Source organism: Protopterus annectens, chromosome 3.part0 (assembly GCF_019279795.1).
Source record: "Protopterus annectens isolate FY-2018-M chromosome 3.part0, PAN1.0, whole genome shotgun sequence".
Taxonomy (NCBI): domain Eukaryota; kingdom Metazoa; phylum Chordata; order Ceratodontiformes; family Protopteridae; genus Protopterus; species Protopterus annectens.
In genome coordinates this window covers 639,689,474-639,710,106 of record NC_056731.1, presented here as the reverse complement: position 1 = coordinate 639,710,106, position 20,633 = coordinate 639,689,474, and the positions used below count along the sequence as shown (strand labels likewise).

The following is a 20,633-nucleotide window of genomic DNA, read 5'->3' as shown; positions in this document are numbered from 1 at the left end:
AATGCCCCCCCCCCCCCCCCGGATCTGGAAGGCATCCGTGGTCACAGTGGCAATCGGAGGAGGAAGAACGAAAGGCATACCCGTGTTGAGATTGCTTGTCTGAAGTCACCAGCGCAGATCCTGCTTGCACCTGTCGGTTATTACAATAAGATGGGAGAGAGGAAGGTGCTGAAGAGACCATTGGGCAAAAAGTAGCCACTAAAGAATTATCATGTGAAGTCTTGCAAGAGGGACTAGCATAATCGTGGCAGCCATGGAACCTAACAGCTGGAGGACCACTTTTGCCTTGACCTCTTTCAGTAGTAGTAGAGCGTAGACTTGTTGCTGTAAAACCTGAATACTCTCTTCTGGCAGGAAAACCTTCATGAGCACTGAGTCTAATTCGGCACCGATAAAGGTGACACGCTGTGAGGGCAACAATGCAGACTTTTCCCAATTCAAGGCGATTCCCAGACTTTGGCACATTGCAATAGTGGCATCCCCTGGTCTGTAGTAGTAGATGCCTGGTGGTGGCAGATAGGAGCCAGTCGTCCAGGTATGGAAACACTTGGAATCCCATACGTCTCAAGTGAGCCGTTACCACTGCCATGCATTTGGTGAACACCCTGGGGGCTGTGGTGAGACCAAAGGGCAGGGCGCGAAACTGAAAATGACTGGCAACTAGCCGGAAGCATAGGTGACTACTGGATGCCCTGTCCATTTTTATATGGTAGTAAGCATCTTTGAGGTCGATGGAGCACATCCACACATCTTTCCCTAATAACGGGAGAATTGACTGTAACGTGACCATTTGGAACTTGGACTTCTCTACATGAAGGTTCAAACGGCGGAGATCCAAAACGCGTCTCAGTTCCCCTGTTCTTTTTGGCACCAAAATGAATCTGGAGTAAGTCCCTAATCCTACCTGGTCTGAGGGGACGGGCTGGATGGCTCCTTTTAACAGCAACTTTGAACTTCTAAGGTTGCGGAATCCCTTTGACTGGGTGGAACGTCTGGGATTGTTTTGTTTGGAGAAGGAGATGAAAGAAAGGGAATGTGATAACCTCTGGAGATTATCTCTAATACCCACTCGTCTTGGGTGATGTCTCGCCAGGCTTCTGGCTATAGAGAAATGCAACCCCCAACTGGCTCCAGAGACGTGCAGTCGGGCCTCCTCTCAGGAGCGCTGGTAGGGGGAGCCAGGAAAGGAATCACTGTCCCCCTGGTTACGTGGGCCTCCACTGCCTCTAGGGAGGCGTCTACCTGAATTTCCACCCCCTCTTCTGCCTCTGGAGGGGGAATCACTCTGTGCGTCATGAAAAAACCTCTGCAATTTTCGGAACCACATTTTCCCACCCTTCTGGCCCTTGGGATAAGGTCTAGAAGCCATGGAAAAACGGACTCCCATGGCAGACAGGGTTTTTCCTTCCTACTCGCACCTAGTGAGAGTATCTTTCACCTTGGTTCCAAATAAGGATGACCATCAAAGGGCATGTTGGTGAAGATAGATTTGAAGGCCTCCGCGAAGTTGCACAGGCACATCCAGGAGGGTCTCCTAAGAGAAACTCCGGAACCCGCAGCCCTGCTCGCTCCATCAGCTGCGTACGAGATCAGCCTCATGGAGGAGTTAGCAATATAATTTAGGGTAGACATCTGTGCATTGACTTTCTGAGCCACAGTATGAGAAACATTAACCTGTAGAGAATCTCCTAACTCCTTCAGGAGATCTCTTTGGGGCCGTGTAAAATGTGATAAGTAGTTCGGCGACCGCAGTGTAAAGGCTGCTGAAGAGAACACACACTTCCCATACATGTCCATAGCCCTGGACTCCTTGTTAGGGGGATGGACGGTAGATGAAGTTTCTGCAAGTTCCCTCTTGGTGGCTGCTGCCAACACCATGGCATCTACTGGAATGCCTTTTGTAAGAAATTCTCTATCAGGGGGAGCGGACAAAATCTTGTTGGGCCTCCTCGGGACCGGTTCCACAGTGTCCAGAGTTTCCCACACCTTTCGACAAATGAGGTCCAAGAGCTCGTCGAACGGAGGAGAAACCCAAGAGACGGAGGGTTGGGAATCAAAGGCCTTCAGGAACACAGACTCCTCCTCAGAAGGGGCTTTAGATAGCCAGTCGCCTCTCTGTCTCAGTATTTCCGAGATATTAGAAAAAGAGATATCGTCAGAAGACGACTTAGGGGACCCCTCTGACTCCTCGAGGTCGGTGTCAGATGTGAGGGACTCATCTTGGGAGTCAATGTGCTTCCTCTTGCACACTCTCTTTCTGGGTGGCTCCTCAGGTAAAAAACCCGGGGAGGCTTCAGAAAGCTGGGGACCACTCCTGGAGGTATTGTGAGGCCTTAGGTCTCCGCTGTCCCTAGACAGAGGGTGATCTGATACTGATATCGGTGCTGGAGGGGAAAGAGTGTCTGTAGGATACAGCTGATGACTTGGCCAGCACACTCCTCATGACCTCGAAAGCTGATCCCCCCAGCTCCGAAGGTCGACTAACCATAGAAGACAACCTCGGAGCCGAGGAAATAAGGTCAGAAGCTGATGTCGGGCCCACACTCACCCTAGCCGAAGCACCGAGAGGAAGGCTTGGAGCCGAAGATCGACCCGATACCTCCCTCTTGGCTCCGACCGGCGAGCTGTGGACCGTGGACCCCGTGGACGGTGCCGACGGAGTTGGAGCAGAGATCGGAGCCGAGACGCCAGAAGGGGCAACTGGAGCCAATCTCGAGGCATCAGACGGAACCGACAGCTCTGGCTCCGAAGAAAGGTCCGGAGGAGGAAAAGCCAAAAATGAAGGGGGCTCTGGAGCCGACTGAATCGGAGCCAAAAGCAATTTAGCCAGCACAGATGACTGAAGCAGTTTCTTCACCACTCTAATTGACATGGTCATCGGAAAGTGTCCTGGAGGATCTAGAGGACATGGTCGGGGATCTGGATCTCCCCATAGAGGGAGCTCTACGAGTTGGGCAGACTGGTCGAAAAACTGGAGACCGGCCCCGAACTGACGCATCTGACCTCGGCTCCAATAAACCTGGAGCCGATGTAGACATCATCGAAGGACTGACTTCTATCGGCTCCGAAGCCAGTGGAGCAGAAGAAGCAATAGTAGTCTTAATAACTTTCTCCGGTGGCTCCGAGGAGAATGACGGAGCCGGAGAGCGCTTCTTAGATGACTTTTTATCCAACTTTTTATCTGATTTGGAAGGAGAGGAAGTGGAACTGGAGGATCTCTTCAAATCCTCTTCAAAAGATGGTTTCAGTAATCCTCTCAAAATCAGCTTGTTCTTCCTCTCTTGCAGCACACACGGGCTGAAAGCATGACAGAACAAGCAGGATTCTTGTAAATGAATAGCCCCCAAGCAATACACACATACAGAATGCTCATCTGTCAAAGACATTTTGTTGCTACACTTAACACACTTTTTGAAGCCTGAAGGTCTGTGCTCTTTAGACTCCTTGGACATGTTGAGACAAGAACACACACACACACAGGGGAAAAATGGTAGGGGCACCTTCACCACAGAAAACAAGAAGTGCGGGAAACTAGAGCCTCTAACTCAAACGGCCTAGAGACCACGAGGTAATCACAGGGAGGACTAGGTCCTCTAAGTTAAACAGGCCTAGCCCAGGAAAAAACAACAGGGGAACAACCAACAGTCACACCACAAGAATAATGTTGCCAAGGGAGATTAAACTGGTAAACAATCAGAAGAACAACAGGAAAAACCAGGGGAGGACTAGGTCCTCTAACTGAAACGGGCCTAGCCCATAAACACCAGGTAAAACGGGATATCCAAAAAGTTCACTAAACAGCTAAAAGTAAAAACACACACACACTAGCTATTAAAATAGCTTTTGGAGCTACCAAACTGAACAAATAGTACAACATTTGTACTTAGCCACAGCCAAGAGCAATACCACGTCTGAGCTGTACGAGCGGCAAACGAGATCTGGGGAATAGGCGCATTGCAGCATGGGATACCCTCTTAGCCATGAGCCAATTGAAGACTGCGAGCTAGAGTATGGCTGAGTCGGAGCCGAGGTTCGGCTCCAAACCCACAGGTAAGAATGTAGGCGAGATTGGACTACATAACATCAGAAATTTCAGAATCCTGATCAGAAGAAACAGAAGGAAAATCAGTTCTAGGTCTCTTAGAGGGAGAAGGGTGGCTTCCCCTGATTAGAGTAATAAGGTCTACAGCCATTCCTATCATTTGTTTCTTAGGCATAGGGGCTTGGTCATGCGGTCTGGGCATCGGTTTTCTAGGCATGGATCGAGTTTTAGGCCTTGAAGAAGAAGATGGAGTCGGTTTAATATGCAAGTCAGTAGGCCTGAATACACCCTCAGAAGCTGGTGCCTGCACAGCGGTACTGGACCCACCCAAGGTAGAGACATCCACAGGTTCCACAGTCGAAGAAGCATCTCGCGGCATACCGGACTCCAAATGGGTCTCAGTAGAGGCCTGCGAATCTGAAGTAGCAGGTATCAGGGGCTGCGAAATGCCTCACTGAGTACCAGCGAACTGGCAACTAGCTTAGCAGAACTGTCGTCGGCAGCTTTGGACCTATGCAGCCTGTCTCTGTCTTCATCGTTGTGCTTTTTCAGAATGTCAGTAGTCGTGTGGCATACCAAAGCCATTTCTGGATAATTGAACAGAGTACCAAAATATTTAGATGTGAAAATAAACAGATGACGAATAGTTCGAGGTTTGAATAAGGCACAAAACCGACAGCGAGGGACGTCATGGTCTGGGCCTAAGCAAGGTATGGAGTACAAATGAAGATCGTTATGAGGTATTTGCTTTCCACAAGAAATACAATTGTTAACTTTTACTGACATCGGTTAAGAGCAAGAAAAAGGGTCCCCAACGGGGTACTTAGCTTTGTTGAAGACTTCAGATCTGAAACTCGAAAACGAAAATTTCAGGAGTCTGCCGACCAGCACTTGCGAACTGCTTCTGCTTCAGGCACCACACGGCAAGAAAGACTGATGTAATGGCATCGGCTGCATACTTTATACCCCTGACTACCTGACATCATGGAAGATGAGACCGCAACTGACGCAGTACCCAAGACTTTGATAATCAGGCCAACTGGGGGCTACCTGCAAGCAGATGTAATGACTGCAACAGTGAAACATGAAGAACATTCCAGAGGTGATGGAGATGAAGTGCCTGAGACTGGCAGAAGGATGCCCATTGAGGAAAATGTGAAGAAAAGATGACATTAGAGCAGAAGCCAAAGTAGCTCCAATTGTAGATAAGGACAAACAGAACAGATTAAAGTGGTCTGGGAACATGTGCAGTAAGCAGAAGACATTTTGGTGAAGATTTGAGAGAGATGGGAAGAAGGCAAGAAGAATGAGGACATCCAGCAAAGAGACGGATGGACTGCATGACAGAATACCTGCAACATTCACACATGACTCTTAAAGAAGATAGGAATGTGGCACTGAATCAAGAGAGGTGGCAACTGTTGATAAGACATACTAGACCTCATGTAGAAAATGGGGAAAAGGGGGTGATGAGGAGGATAATGATGGTGATGAGATGGGATCAGGGAATATTTATACCTGCTGACTGTCAGGTTCAGGTTCCAGAAGAACATTAGAGTGAAATTCATGGCATTCAAAGCATCTTGGTAGGACTTTTCTAGTATAAGACAATTATGGGTACTTACGTATTATCGCAACCAGATTTTCGTGGTAATGCTGTTTGCTTCTCGTTGTGTCAAGTAGCACCGAGAAAGTATTAAAAAGCTCAGAAACATGTTTTCTTTAATGTTTTCTGTTTTTAGGAAGGTTTATCAGTTAAACAGCTGAAAAAGGAAGTTTTGAAAATAGCTTTCCCCTTTACTTTGGAGTGGTTGCGTTTGCACGAGTATTTGGCCGGAAAGGACTTTGGCAGTTATTGTGCATATGTTAGGTACTTTTCGGAGATAACTTCACTTATTTTTCAGCTGTAGTTTTGTAGGTTAACCTTCGTGACAGAAACTTGTAGGAATTAAGGGCTTGCAAGAGTGATGGGGGCATGATGTTGACAGGTAATCCGGGGTAGTTTTTCATGGCACTGCCGTGATGGCAGAAGGGAGTTGTGGTTTGTTTTGTTTTGGTGGGTACATTTTGGTGTTGTGATGGTGGCATATTGGGACAAACTCTGGATGTACCTCAGGGATTTCTGCATGTTTTACAGCTGGAAAGCTATGCGTGGCTCATTTGTTGTTTTTCTGTTGGTATGTGTGGGGGGAGGGGGGAGTTATCAGCGATTGCACTCAGTAGCCCTTCAAAGCAGTTATTCTGCTGAGGAACGGGCAACACACAGCATGACTGACATGAGTTAATCTCTGAAAAAGGGACAAGCTATTTTACAATGTTATTTTCTCAGTGTTTTCAAGGTTAAATAGTACTACAAATTACAAATATTATAGAAAAGACTATTTCATTTTAATACTGTTAATTTCGTTTTCTAAAGGAAAACGGAAGCAACCAGCGTTAGCGTGAAAATCTGGTTGTGATAATACGCAAGTACCCAACTGTTTACTTAGAGAGACATCAGAATGCCCTTTGTACTGCAAAACTCTTACCACAAGAGAAAGATGCTTTGTGAATACTCCAGTTACAAACAAAAAAAAAAAAAAAAAAAAAAAAAGGGTGAGGCAGTGAACTGATAATGCTCTCCCCCCTGCTGTGAATTGCAGCAATTTTCTATGAGTTTTCCTTACAGGGATATGGAGGTAACCATCATGCTTTAAAAAAGGTAACGATCTTTACTGTGGAAATCCTTAGTGGTATCTGCTTGCCACACATTAACAATTACTTACTTCAAATGGCAACTCTTCTGAATTTGTATTTTGAATCAGACATTACCTACAGAAATAACTATCAAACATAAGAAAGAAATTCCTTGTGGGGTACTTTTCTCTCCTTGGAGGCAGGCCAACCAACACAAGCTGAAGACATGCATACCACCAACATAAACTGGATGCCAATAAAGATCTGAAGGCGGTGCTGACCAAGGCACTCTTTTTACTACTGATGTCCCAAGGAGGAAGGTAGAGCTCTGAAGACTGGCCATCTGCAGGCAGGATATCCCAAAAGTAAGGACCGCAACAGTGAACAGTACAATGAATGTCTAAAAGCTGCTTGGGCCACAAAATGCCATTAGAACTCTCTTGGCTACTCATTCTTCACCTTCTTGATCACCCACGGAAAAGAGGGATAGGCAGGAATGTATTTGAAAAGATACCCGCTCAATGGAAGGAAAAGACATCATCTACTGCTCTAACTGTGGTGCCACATAGCAGAACTTCCTCAACTGCCTGCTGCTCAGAGAAGTAAAAAAGCTATCTCTGGGGCACCCACCTGTGTATCATCTGTAGAAACACATCCCTCTGGAAAAGCCACTTGTGGGGACTTGCGGCTGATCTTTCAGCAGGTCCACAACTGAGTCCAAATGGGAAGGAATGCCCACTCCCTTTAAGAATATTTAGGATTGAAGAGCTATTTCCCAAGCAGACAAAGGCAGCCTGCATAAGGACTATAAAAAAGTTACCCTTGTTTACGTGCCACATCACAGACAGTTTTGCTGGCTGTCAAAGAGTTTGCTGCCTGGATGAGTGGAAATAAATTCCTTCAGGTTGATGGACTTTATTCTTTTGATCACGGAGCCATGCTCCCTGGACCGTGAAGCTCTTCAAGAAGGCTCCCCAAAATAGGTCTCGGGCATCTGTAATTAAGGTCTTGTTGACAGGGTCCTACACGAAGGGTACCCCTTGGTTCGATCTGACCTGGTTGGACAATCACTCTAACTTATAACATGCAGTGCAGCAAAGAAATCATCTCCTCTAGGAGATGACCACTGGAGCATTCTGAAAATAAGCTTCAAAGTGATACCATTCAAATAGTGGTGGCCATGAATCTAGTGCCCTTAAAAATACCTTGTACAATGACTATAATCTTCTGGGGGAAAGTTTGAAAATATTGGGCAAGAAATTCCACCATGTCTTGCTGAGAGAAAGGCCCCCTGACTGCTGCAGCCCAACAGTGTCCCAAAGAAAATAATGGTTTTGGAAGGGCATGTATGATGATTCACTGATACTGAATGAGAATCCCAGGCTTTGAAAACAATCCTTGATTAAGTGCCAGGACTATCCTTACCTCCTACAGTGATTTGGACTGAATTAGGCAGCCACCCATATAAAATTAAATATGAATGTCTTTGGTTCTGAATAAAGCAGTAACTTAAGCCAGGCACCCTGTAAATACCTTGGATACAGTAGCCAATCCAAAAGTCAAAGATAAACAGTGGGTGCCCTACACCCTGATGAGAAAACATATGTAGTCTCTGTGAACTGGAATATGAAAAAACAGGCATTCCTAGGCCATGGATAGCCATAAGGGTATGTGGAAATGGGGAGGGGCAGGTTATAATGCAAGGTAAGCATTTTAAACTGGGGGATTTTTTAAGAGTAGATTCTGTCTTGACAGGTCCAATATGGGCCTCAACAGACCCTCATTTTTAACCCACACATTCCAAGATAACAGCAGAAACTACCTATGAAAAGCCTTTAGTAGCACCCAGAGTTTTGGTGCTCTTTTGGTATTGTTTCTACTCCATCTAGCTGTCAAAACTCCTCCAAGACTGGAACAGTTAAATGTACTTGGTCTCGTGTTACAGTTGGAATGTCCAACATTTTAGTCAACTTAGGAACAGAAGTTTGTACCCCTGGGATAATCTGTACTACCAGTTTACTTCTAATGATGATTTCTTTGTTTCTAATAAACTGGGTTACCCTTCCTGCTAGCTTGGAGCTGGGGCTGAGACAGAATGAATAGAGCTGGGCTATGGGTTTCTAAGGGAAAGGGAAATAAAAACTCTCAACAGCCATGGCTGCCCTCTTCAGAGGATGTGATCCTCAGGGACCCTAGGACTTCCCCTTCTGGTCTCCCTGCCAGTTACTTTTCTAATTACCCTTTTTCACTTCTCCTGCTGACCATTTTGAACTGCTCACAATATGAACCTGTAACCCACAGAAATAACACTCCTTATCTATCGGTTAAAGGTCAGGAAAAAAAAAAATCTTCCTGAAGTGAGAAAGCCTACGCCAAAAGACGCAAAGAAAGGAAGGGGATAAATGATAAGGAAGCTGTGGGCAAAGTCTACTAACCAAATAACTGTTGAGGAGTAGGGGATTTTCCACAAGCAAACAAACACACACGCCATCCTCTGCAATTTCTCCAAGCATGTTTGCTTTCAAACTCCTTTCTCTCAGAACTGCTCTGCCAGTCTATTTTCTATAAAAGGGACAATTTTGATTGGGTAGTTTCTGCTATTATCTTGGAATGTGAGGGAAAAAAAGCTGCTTCATCAACTACACAGCTTTATCCATCTCCTTTAAACTTTTAAAGACTTCTAGGGAATGAAGTCCAAAAACAGCTCTCTTCTTAAAGGTACATTCAAAAGCTGTCCTTTAACACCCTTCAGCAGAGGCTATAATCTAATTCAGGCAGGTCTTGTTACCATAGTACTGTCTGCTGAAGCTATACACACTGTCACCATCAGTTTGCACATTTCACCTTTTAAAGTTTAATTTGGAATGTTCAAAACCATCGGTTCAATTGGTTCAAGAATCTCACTCTGATGCTCTGTAATATTTGTCTGGCAAGAGAATGCCTAAAAGGCCTGAAATGGAAGGTATACAGACAGTCTTGCTTAAACAATTCAGAATCCTGCTGATGAAAATTTACACCTGATACCCGTTTAGATCTTCTACTCTCAAGGAAACTACTGGGCTGCCCATTTTATTTTTAACAGATATATTTAAATTCTTCTTAAAACCTACAGTATTTTTTTTTTTTTTTTTTTTTTTTTTTTTTTTTTAGGAGGAGGAGGTTGGCAGGGATGTCAATTCAAAGGAATCCTTCAAAGCCTGTAGCACAGCAGAGCAGGGACCGCAAGGAGCTTAAATGTATCCATGCCCATTAAGTTTATGTATCTTAGACTACAACAACTCCCTGAAGTAATTCCACCTTTACAGTGTCACCAAACTATATACATGTTTCTGGTGGGGAAACTGTATCATCTTACTCTGAATTACAATTATTATGAAAGAACCACAGACCACCGTGGAGAAGTTCTAGTTACAATAAGCCAATTATTCCCTATACAAATGACATTTCAAAGAATCACATCGGAGACATTTTTCTTTTAAGTAGTGGGGGGGGGTACCAAACCATGGACAGTTTCACAGCTGAAGGATTACTTCTCCCTCAAGCCACAACACTTCTCATCAAATTTTCTAAAACTTAAAGTCACCATCAACTGAAGTGTTGACACACAACACATGTCTAGGCCTCGGGCATCAGACTTGCTTTTAACCAAAGACAACAAGATCTCTATAGAAGGGGTGGCTAACAAATTTGTCAAAAAGGCCATCCTTTTGTTCAACGTCCATAAGGATTGCTGAGATATCCAAAAACATATGCAGTTTCACAGGTGTGACCAGTATCTCTGAGGGAAGGACATCCTTTGTGTGACTACCCCAAATCCTCTCAATCCCACATGGGGTCCCAGGCTTACAGCCTGTGGTGTGGGACCAAGATCCCAAAGTTCACCTTAAAGGTACAGCAGACAGAGGTAAATGTACCTTACCTGTCAGGTGAGCTCTCTTCTGATACAAGACTGTACAGAAAAAGGGGACTGAAGGGACTTGACATGCTACTATCCACATGTTTCTGAAGTACCGGTGCAATGTCCTTGTGCTAGGGGACCCTCAGAATGCAAGACGTCAAGTAGCCCAAGACCCTGAGGAACCTTCTTGCTGAGATCTGGTTCTGCTCAGAGACGGTAATGAAATAATGGGACCGCATGCGCTGTGTCCAGCAGCGCCCCTATAAACAGCACTTATACTGAAAATGACTTTGGAAAACAGAGTTAAGTACTCCTGGAAAGATTCCCCAAACTGCTTTAAGATATTTTGATTAAAGGATGCACCAAGAGCAAATGGGCAAATCATGAAATGGACAACAGGTGAAAAAGATACAATTCTTGGAAATCCTTATGGGATTTTTCCTTTCTTCAACTAATTCAGTTATTAACTTTCTTAAAAAAAAATCCACATAAAATGTTAATAACTAACCTATAGTAAAAGAAAAGGATGACAACCAAAACCCAGATAATTCCATCAAGAAAAATCAAGGTGACACGGATCAACATCCCATTCTATTGGCAACATGCTGATATCCGAGAAGGAAGGCATTCGTCGGGCTGGGAGGAAGAATGGTGAAGAGTACTAGAAGTTAAGCCAATCAATCAAGGTGACACGGATCAACATCCCATTCTATTGGCAACATGCTGATATCCGAGAAGGAAGGCATTCGTCGGGCTGGGAGGAAGAATGGTGAAGAGTACTAGAAGTTAAGCCAATCCTCAGACGTCTGTAGGAAGTTATCCCAAGACTTAGTACTGCAGTATTAGATATTACAAGGAAAGTCTGCATTTCTTATCATGAAACAGAAAACAACTATGCAGTGGGGATTCATCTACAAACTGGAAGATCCAAAATAAGGCGCAAATATTTTTCCAAAAGGCAGCTACATAAAAAAACAAAAATGTCTCACACACTCTATAATACCTGGGTAGATGACTGGTGCTTCCAATTTTCTGACTTAAACTTCCTGAACCACTTGGAAGTGGTGCAACAGGGTCCCATCTAGAAGCTCTGGCCTTTCCTCCATCTTTCAAACCTGATTCGTATTCCCTGAAAAAAAGAGGGAGGGGAGAGACAAAGTTTTACATAATTAGCAAATAACTCATTTCTTAAACTCAACACGATTCTGACCAACCATTAATCAAACTTCGAGTAAAGGCTGTATGTTTCGTCTCTGGTGGACACTTATCCACTTTCTTATGCAACTTGTTCAGTTATTACTAAATACACTGACAACTATTCCACTACATAAGAGAAATCTACAATTTTTCTTTCAGTAAGCATTTCATGTGTGATTTCAGAAACATGCGGTCACTCTTATAGGTTCATAGGTTCAAACTAGGCTATCTGCCCTAGGGCATTTATAAGCCTAGCCAGAGTGTGTTTGGCTTTCGCCACCCATTTTAAATAAATTTTGCTATGCCCTTTTTCGAGGTTAGTATACTGTGCCTCTGTCTAACAGTGACACAGAAGTGATACCCGGGATAAACCTACGATCTCCCATCCTCTCATCAAGATTCCTCTTGAAGAGAGTCAATGAGGGACTCTGCCTAACCTGGACTGGGATTTTATTCCAGAGTGAAGGGAGCCTCTGGGTTATGAATCTGTCCCTCCAGCATGTCCTATTTATTTCAGTGCTGAGGTTCAAGTCTCTTGAGCGAGTAGCTCGATGGGATTTGGATTTTCTGGGGTGCAGCATGTCCATTAATTCCGGGTTGGACATGGCTTTATACGTCAGGCACAGATCGCCTCTGAGCAGGCAGTATGCCACTGAGTAGAGCTGGAGTTTCTTTAACCGGGCAGCATATGGCATCTGTCAGAGCCATTTGATGCTCTTGGTGAGGTACTTTTGGGGTCTTTCCAGTTGCTGCAGGTGTCTGGTAAGGTACATCCCAAAAGGGGCATTGTACTCAATTATGGGCCTGATGAGGGATGAGTAAAGAGGCACGATGACCTCCCCTGATCTAGATGTGAATCCCTTCATGATTAGGTGGGCTATATAAAATGTTTTTCTAAATACTTTAGCCACGTGGTTGTCAAATGAGAGATTGCTATCAACTTGGGTCCCCAGGTCCCTAATTACTTCTTCTGTACTTAATAGATTACCACCTATGTGGTCATTTGTGGGCACTTTGTTTTTGCCAAAGGGGATGACTATACACTTTTTGGCGTTTAGCTTGAGGCCATGGCTCTGGCACCAGTTGTCTGTTTCTATGAGGCCCTTTTGGAGGATGCTTGTGTCGGCTGGAGAGTCGATTATGGCGCCCAGTTTGCAGTCATCTGCGAACTTGGTCAGCCACAGTCCTTTCGTGTTGGCCTGTACCTCCGAGAAATATATACCGAACAAGAGAGGTCCCAGGACTGAGCCTTGTGGGACGCCACTTGTAACTGGTTTGGAGTCTGACATGGCTCCAGCAATTCTAACCATGTGGGTTCTGTCCTTGAACCAGTTTGCAACCCATCTAGTGACATAGGGGTTTATATTTAAGCTGGTGAGCATATCCATAATGCCCGAGTGGGGTATTGTATCGAAGGCTTTTGCGAGGTCCAGGTAGGCTGTGTGGACCACCTTCCCCTCAACAATGGCCTTGGTGACTGTTTCAAAGAAATCAACCAGGTTTAAGAGGCAGGATCTGCCCTTAACAAAGCCGAACTGGGTAGGATCCAGTGTCTGTAGGTCCCCAATATCTTTATTTATGAGGTCCATGATGATCCTTTCCATAGCTTTGCAGACCAAGCTAGTCAGGCTTATGGGGCGATAGTTTCCAGGATCCGTTGAGGCACCACCTTTGTGGAGAGGGACCACTGTTGCTGTACGCCACTCTTTGGGTACATATCCTGTAGTAAGGCTGAGATTGAACAGTAGTTTTAGGTTTGGGTTTAGCTCTTCTTGGAGTTCATGTAGGATGCAGCCCGGGACACCATCTGGTCCCATTGATGCTGTGTTTTTTGCTTTGGAGAGGGCGGCTCTTACCTGAGCATTTGAGATGTCAGGGTGGCAACACTCTGCTGGGATACATATTTGCCCTTTTGGTGGGGGGGGGGGGGTTTGCACTCAACCTGTCAGCTAGGATGTTGGCAATGTCTGTGGGTTCGGTGTATTTTTTCTCATTTTGGACTAATTCTGTGCATATCTGGGAATTCCCACCCAGGTTCCTAACATAACTAAAGAAAGCCTTGTGATTATCCTTAGTGTCCTGTGCAATTTTTCTCTCGAAGCTGGCCTTAGACGATTTTATGAGTGCCCGTAGTTTTTTGCTAATACTGATCAGAGATGCCTTCCCTTTTTGGGATTTTGCTCTGTCATGTAGTAGCTTCCTCCTTCTATTGTATAGTTTGTTTATGGCTGGGGTCCACCAGTCTGCCTTTGGAGGATTTGGTCTTGGTTTTATTTGGAATTGCATGATCCATGCATTCCTGAAGGTGTTCATAGAATGCGTTTATAAAGGATTCTGCAGTCTGGGCCGTATTTTCCACAGGCCTGGGGGCTTTGAAGGATTCCACCTCGGTTTTGAGGAGTGTGAAATTTGCTTTAGAGAAGTTTTTCACTGTGGTTTTCTGGGCAGGGGGTGGGGTCGGGATGTGAATATCCAGTGAGATTAGTTTATGGTCTGATCTTACCAGTGAGGGATACACTTCTGGTCTGGAGCATAGAGTCCCCATGTTGGTGATCAGGTCCAGTATGTTTTCTCCTCTTGTGGGAGTGGTAACAAGTTGTTCCATAGCATTTGAGTTTATAAATTCTAGGAACGTTTGGGCTAGGGTGTTGGAGCTACAGTAATGCTCCCAGTCTATGTTTGGGTAGTTGAAGTTGCCCAATATAATGGTGTTTGGAGAGACCTTCATATTTTCCAGTGTTCTCAGGAAGGCCGAGTGGGGTTCCTGGGTTTGGGAGGGTGGTCTGTAGCAAGCTATAAACTGGAAGGCAGTTTTACCCACTGTTAGTTGCACATGGATAGTCTCTGATGCTTCGTGCTGTGCCACCAACCTGGAGGTGTGGGTATCTTTGACGAATACTGATACTCCCCCTCCTTTTGTGGTTCGGTCCAAGTTTTGGGGCCGAAAAGCATGGTATGAGGTATAACCTGGTAGTGCTCTCGGGAGCCTTGAACCAGGTTTCTGTTACTCCACAGATATCGATGGAGGTGGGTTTGTCTTTTGAGCCTTGCCTAAAAAAGGCACTATGGGGGTAGCAAGAGCCTTTGCCAATATCCGAAAGCCCCGGGGTGACGGGTGCAAGCCGTCCCTAGCAAAGCATCGTGGTTTGTCGAGCATGTCATCCCAGGCTGACAGGCATTGGATCCCCTTTGAATGACACCAATACTTAAGCCAATTGTTGAAATTGATCATCTTGTCTTCATATTGTGGCATCATTCTTGGTGAGGGTAAAATGCTACTCAAGGTCAGGGTCATACCGGCCTGGGCTACGTGCTCAGAGAGCTCCTCTATGTCTCTTTTCATGTAGTCCAGGGAGGTACGTCTCAGGTCATTCACACCAGCATGGACAATGACTGAGTCATATTTGTACTTGCCTTGGAGTGACCTGAGTGCTTGTGTTATGTGGCGGATCCTAGCCCCCGACAGGCAGCTCACCATGACCTTCTCCTTGTTCAGCCTGGTGAGCGGGACGTCAGTGTGCCTGACAATAGAGTCACCTATTACAAGTGTATCAGGTGTGTTGTTTAGCCTTAAGGGCTGTGACTGTTCGGCACACTGGCTTTGTGAGCTATGTGTTGCACGTGTTTTGTTTTGGGGTAGCGGTTGCTTGGGTGTCTGCTTTGGAGGTCTTTGCTGCTTAGGCAGATTTTTATTTAGAGCCTCCAGTATGTTTTAGTGTGTTTATGTGTTTGGTTTGCTGTCGTGGTAGGTCTATGTGAGACTGGAATTGTAGTGAGTGTGGTTTCCTTCTCCTCCTGACTGGTTACGCCAGTAGTGAGTTGAGAGAGCTTAGCCTCCAGTTTGGCTATATGGTTGCATCTCTCACATGTGTTGGAATTTGTTGGGAGGAGGAGAGGGTTGTCTGTGTACATGAGGCAGTTGTAACATTGCCTCAAAATTCCCAGATTCACCAGCTGGACCAGAGAGGAGATTGACAACTGACCTTTGGACATGCTAGAATAGTATTGGGAATTCCTTTATAATTGAAAAAAGGGCCAATGGGGAACAAGGTACTCAAGGGGAGTTTGTGAGGGTGTAGTGCTTTTAATTTTTTAGTGCTGACTTAGTGAGCAAGTGCCAGGTAACTTAAATGCAATGTGTTACAGGTAACTTAAATGCAAAAACGACAAACAGTAACTTTCTTTCAAGTGAAGCAAGGAAATAAGTACAGTAAGCAATGCAGATATCGCTAGGGATCCACAGAAGCGCTGAAAAGCCGCGTTTTAGGTGGAATTAGTGTTTCAGGGAAATAAGCAAACAAACAACAAGCATACAAACAAAGCTAGATTCAGCAGGCCTGGATCTAGTCTATGCTACAGCAAACAAGGTGTACCAATTTCAGTAAGAAACAGTTCAAATATGCAGGCACTATAAGCCTTTAACCAGAAATTCCCAGCTCAGAAGGGCAGAGTCCAGCCTCTCCTCCCACAAGAGTGCAGACCACGAACCTTCTTAATATAAAATAACTGGCCTGAAGCCCAAGTGCTTAAACCAGAACTAATACACTTTTAGAATAACAGACAATGAGCCCTCAATCAGCAGTTCCCAACTTAGAAGGATGTAAGCTACCTGTCCTGCCACCACAGTGCAGGCCACAAACCTTCCTAATGTAAAACAACTGGTCGGAAGCCCAAGTGCTTAATCCAAAAGACTTAGAATGATAGCTACACTTTAATCAAGTTACTACCAAGCAGTAATAAATACAATTGAATACTTTAAAGAATGCCTGGATTAGTGCTCAAGTTATACAAACAAAGGTAGATTCAGCAGGCCTGGATCTAGTCTATGCTACAGCAAACAAGGTGTACCAATTTCAGTAAGAAGCAGTTCAAATATGCAGGCACTATAAGCCTTTAACCAGAAATTCCCAGCTCAGAAGGGCAGAGTCCAGCCTCTCCTCCCACAAGAGTGCAGACCACAAACCCTCTTAATGTAAAATAACTGGCCTGAAGCCCAAGTGCTTAAACCAGAATTAATACACTTTTAGAATAACAGACACTGAGCCCTCACTTAGAAGGATGTAAGCTACCTGTTCTGCCACTACAGTGCAGACCACAAACCTTCTTAATGTAAAACAAATGGTCTGAAGCCCAAGTGCTTAAACTAAAAGGCTTAGAATGAGCTACACCAAGCAGTAATAAATACAATTGAGTACTTTTAAGATGACGCAAAAGCAAAATAAAATAGGAAGAAACACAAATACAGTAAAAGCAGATATATATATACATATATATATATATTTTTTTTTTTAAAGTGGAAAGAGAGAAAGGTGTAGCAAAAACTAAGCTGATTGGCCTTCTCAAATGTTCTCCCTGTACTGGGTAGAATGAGGTAATGACACTAGACTGGGAGGATGATCCCAGATCAAATTTACACTAGGGGCGGGTGGGAGGGAGGGTGGGAAACAAACTGCAGAAATGTTTCTCACAGCTGAAAAGCAGCAGTGAGCCTTTAAATGAAAGTTTTAAACAGCTAAAGGAGCCTCTAGAAAAAAAGAGTTTAACTGCAACAAGTTATCAGAAACAAACAACCCAACAGATGCTTAATAAAAGTGGACAATTTCCAGTTAATACCTCACACACAGTGAAACTAGCTAGAAAAATACACAGTACACAAAGTGCTATAAATACCAAAGAAATAAAGAAAATTTGAAAATGCTGTGCATTCTGCATAAGACTAATAAATTACATTTAATTTCTCTATAAAGTGTCTAATTTCTCTAAATATTAAATGATTGTCATATACCTTAGAGTCTTTACCAATAGTTTTATATTCTGTCCAATCTGTTATTTTGAAAAGCAAATGTTTTTGTTTTTACTACTGAAGACTGCAAAATTACTGTTCTTAAAATGTTTTGTAATAATTAAGAGCTTTTATCCATGGGTATCTGCGGAAAATGGACTTCTACTGAGTCGGACTTTCCCAGTAACCAAATGCCAGTCAGTCAATAAATAAATAAATAATATGCTGTGAAAATGACAGAATGCATATGTATGTGGCGGGGTTGGGGAGTAGTAAGTCAAAACTCTGCAAAATGATTAGACAGGATGGGCTCACAATTGTGTACACTTACCATAAATGTAGACGTTCGAGTGTATTCACTGTTGCAGTCATCACATTTGGGTTATTCCTGACAGGGTATCCCTCGGCCGGCCCAATACCAGATGCTTAGTATTTCTGCGTCGGTTGCTGTCGCTTCAGGACTGAAGTCAGGTCATCAGTAGTATAAAGTAAGACAGCCAACGCCATTACATTAGTTTTTATTGCCCTACCTTGTCAAGAGCCCTCAAGTAAGAGCCAGGTTCTGGTGGAAAAACCCCACCAGTAGAAAGTAAATAACAATATGTCCCATGTAAGAAAAGAGAAGAAAAATGGGGGATGGAGGGAGGGAAACCAGGACTGCAACAGTGAATACACTCGAACATCTACATTTATGGTAAGTGTACACAACTGTACTATGTTCTTCGTGTTTCACTGTTGGGAGTCAACACATTTGGGTGGAGGCAGTTAAACAAGCTGGGGAAATGAGCAGAAACAGCAGAGACATGAATTTTTATAGAGGAAAAAGAGAGGCAACGGTGTAGTAGGTCAGCTAAGAAATCCAGGATGAGAGGGAGGGAGGGGTGTGCAGTATTGAACTCCCTTAGCCTAGATTCAGGTGCAGAACCTTTTCCATTTGTCAGCATAAGACTTTCTAGTGCAAGGGGGTCTAGCCTCACGGATAACATCTAGAACCTGTTTACTGACTTTGGCAGATTGATCCGGGGTTAAGGAATAAGCCAAGCTGCCAAATTGAGTGTCTGCAATTTGGGGATGAATGAAGACCCTTTCCCTCTGGGTCACGAGGTTTGGAATCTGAGGAAGATGCCATGGTGGCAGTGGGGACATGCTGCACAGCAAGGGGTACCAGTACTGGTGAGGCCACTCTGGAGCTATAAGAATTGTCCTTGGTTTTTCCTCCTTTATTTTGAGCAGTACCCTGGAGATGAGAGGTAGTGGAGGAAAGGCACAGACTGATAGACTGACCCAGGGGAAGAACAGGGCATTCACTTTCCAAGCCATGCAGTGATGCTCCCTGGAGCAGAATTTGATGAGCTGATGGTTGGTGTGGGAGGCAAAGAGGTCAACCTTCAGGGTGCCCCATTTCTGAGTTATTAGGGTGAAAGTACTTCTGCTGAGCTCCCACTCATGTGGGTCCAGAAGACTTCTGCTTAATTGAACTGCCAGAGAGTTGAGAGCTTGGTATGAATTATGCTAACAGGTGCAGATGGATGGCAGAGGCTGTGTGCCAAAGGGTCATGGCAAGCCTGCATAGAGGGCAGGAGTGAGTTCCTCCTTGCTTGCTGATGTATATCACAGTGGTGTTGTCAGTTTTGATCAGGAGAGCCCCTGGGGAGAGAAGGGGTTTGAATGCTATCAAGGCGTGCTGGACAGCCATCATCTCTTTTTGGTTGCTGTGCAGAGGGATTTGCTGCAAGTTCCACTGGCCGTGCATGCACCTGCCGTCCAGGTGTGCACACCAAGCATAGTCTGATGCATTTGTTGTGAGGGTCTGGGCAGTGCGGGGAGGTGAGAAAACAGTCTCTTCTTGTGGGAGCATGCTGTTGCCCACCAAAGAAAATCTTTTCTGAGGCAAGGAAAGTACAGTTTTGTACCTACCATAAATGTAGATGTTCATATGTAGACACTGCTGCAGTCATTACACTTGGGTTATCCTGCCATCAGGAGGTCCTGCCATCAGGCGGTCCCGCAGTCGGCCAGAGTTCCAAAGTCTTGGTCCGGCGTCGGTTGCGGTCGCCTCCTCCATGACGTCAGTGCGACAGGGGTATATAAGATGCAGCCGACACCATTTTCTTCAGTTTTTCTTGCCCCAGATATCAGGTGCCCCCAGATAGGTAGGCAATTCAAATTGCTAATAAAATATACATAAAAAAGCAAACAACATACTTTCAGCTACCAGCAAATACTCCCCATAGGTAGTAAAAGGTAGAGGAACTAGGTACGTACTAGCCAGTAAGAGGGGAAGGAGGGAGGGTAACCTGGACTGCAGCAGTGTCTACACTCGAACATCTACATTTATGGTAGGTACAAAACTGTACTATGTTCATCATGTGACACTGCTGCAGTCATTACACTTGGGTAAACTCCCAAAGCTGAGGTAGGGTGGTTGGTTCTATAAGGCATTAGGGGTGGCTATAAGGCCCTGCAGCACTGCAGAGGCGAAGCCAGCTCTGGATTTAGAGTATAGAGGCAGATGGTAATGCTTGGTGAAGGTATGCACAGAACTCCATGCTGCTGCTTCCAAAATATCCTTGGTAGGTACTCCTCTGAGGTAGGCAGTTGAAGTGGCTGTTGCCCTGGTGGAGTGAGATCTAATGCTGTTAGGCACAGGTTTTCCATGGTGCGTATAGCAAAAACGTATGCAATGTCCAATCCATTTGGAAATAGTCTGTTTTGAAATAGCTTTTCCCTGTGCTGCTGCAGCATATGCTACCAATAATTGCTCAGATTTTCTGAAAGCTTTGGTTTTGTCCAAGTAGAAGCTTAACTGCCTGTGAATGTCCAATGAATGCAGTAGTCTTTCCCCTTTTTAAAAAGTAGGCAAGTGAATGGTTTGGTTTAGAGACACACTTGAAACCACCTTAGGCATAAACGTAGGATTAGTTCTTAAGGACACCCTGTCCTGGTGGAAAATGAGGAAAGGTTCCACTGCCATTAGTGCCTGTAATTCTGAAACTCTTCTTGCAGAAGTTATTTCCAGGAGCAGAGTAGTTTTCCAA

The 20,633-nt window shown here is 44.7% G+C and overlaps 1 protein-coding gene across 1 annotated transcript in view; it reads right to left on the bottom strand.

Moving 5' to 3' along the window:
* The window catches only part of LOC122796893 (msx2-interacting protein-like), an 868,075-nt gene that overhangs the window by 301,625 nt on the left and 545,817 nt on the right, over positions 1-20,633 (bottom strand). Inside the window, exon 5 of the mRNA XM_044065646.1 lies at positions 11,620-11,745. Coding sequence (XP_043921581.1) covers positions 11,620-11,745 — 126 coding nt within the window. The remainder of the gene's footprint in view (positions 1-11,619; positions 11,746-20,633) is intronic.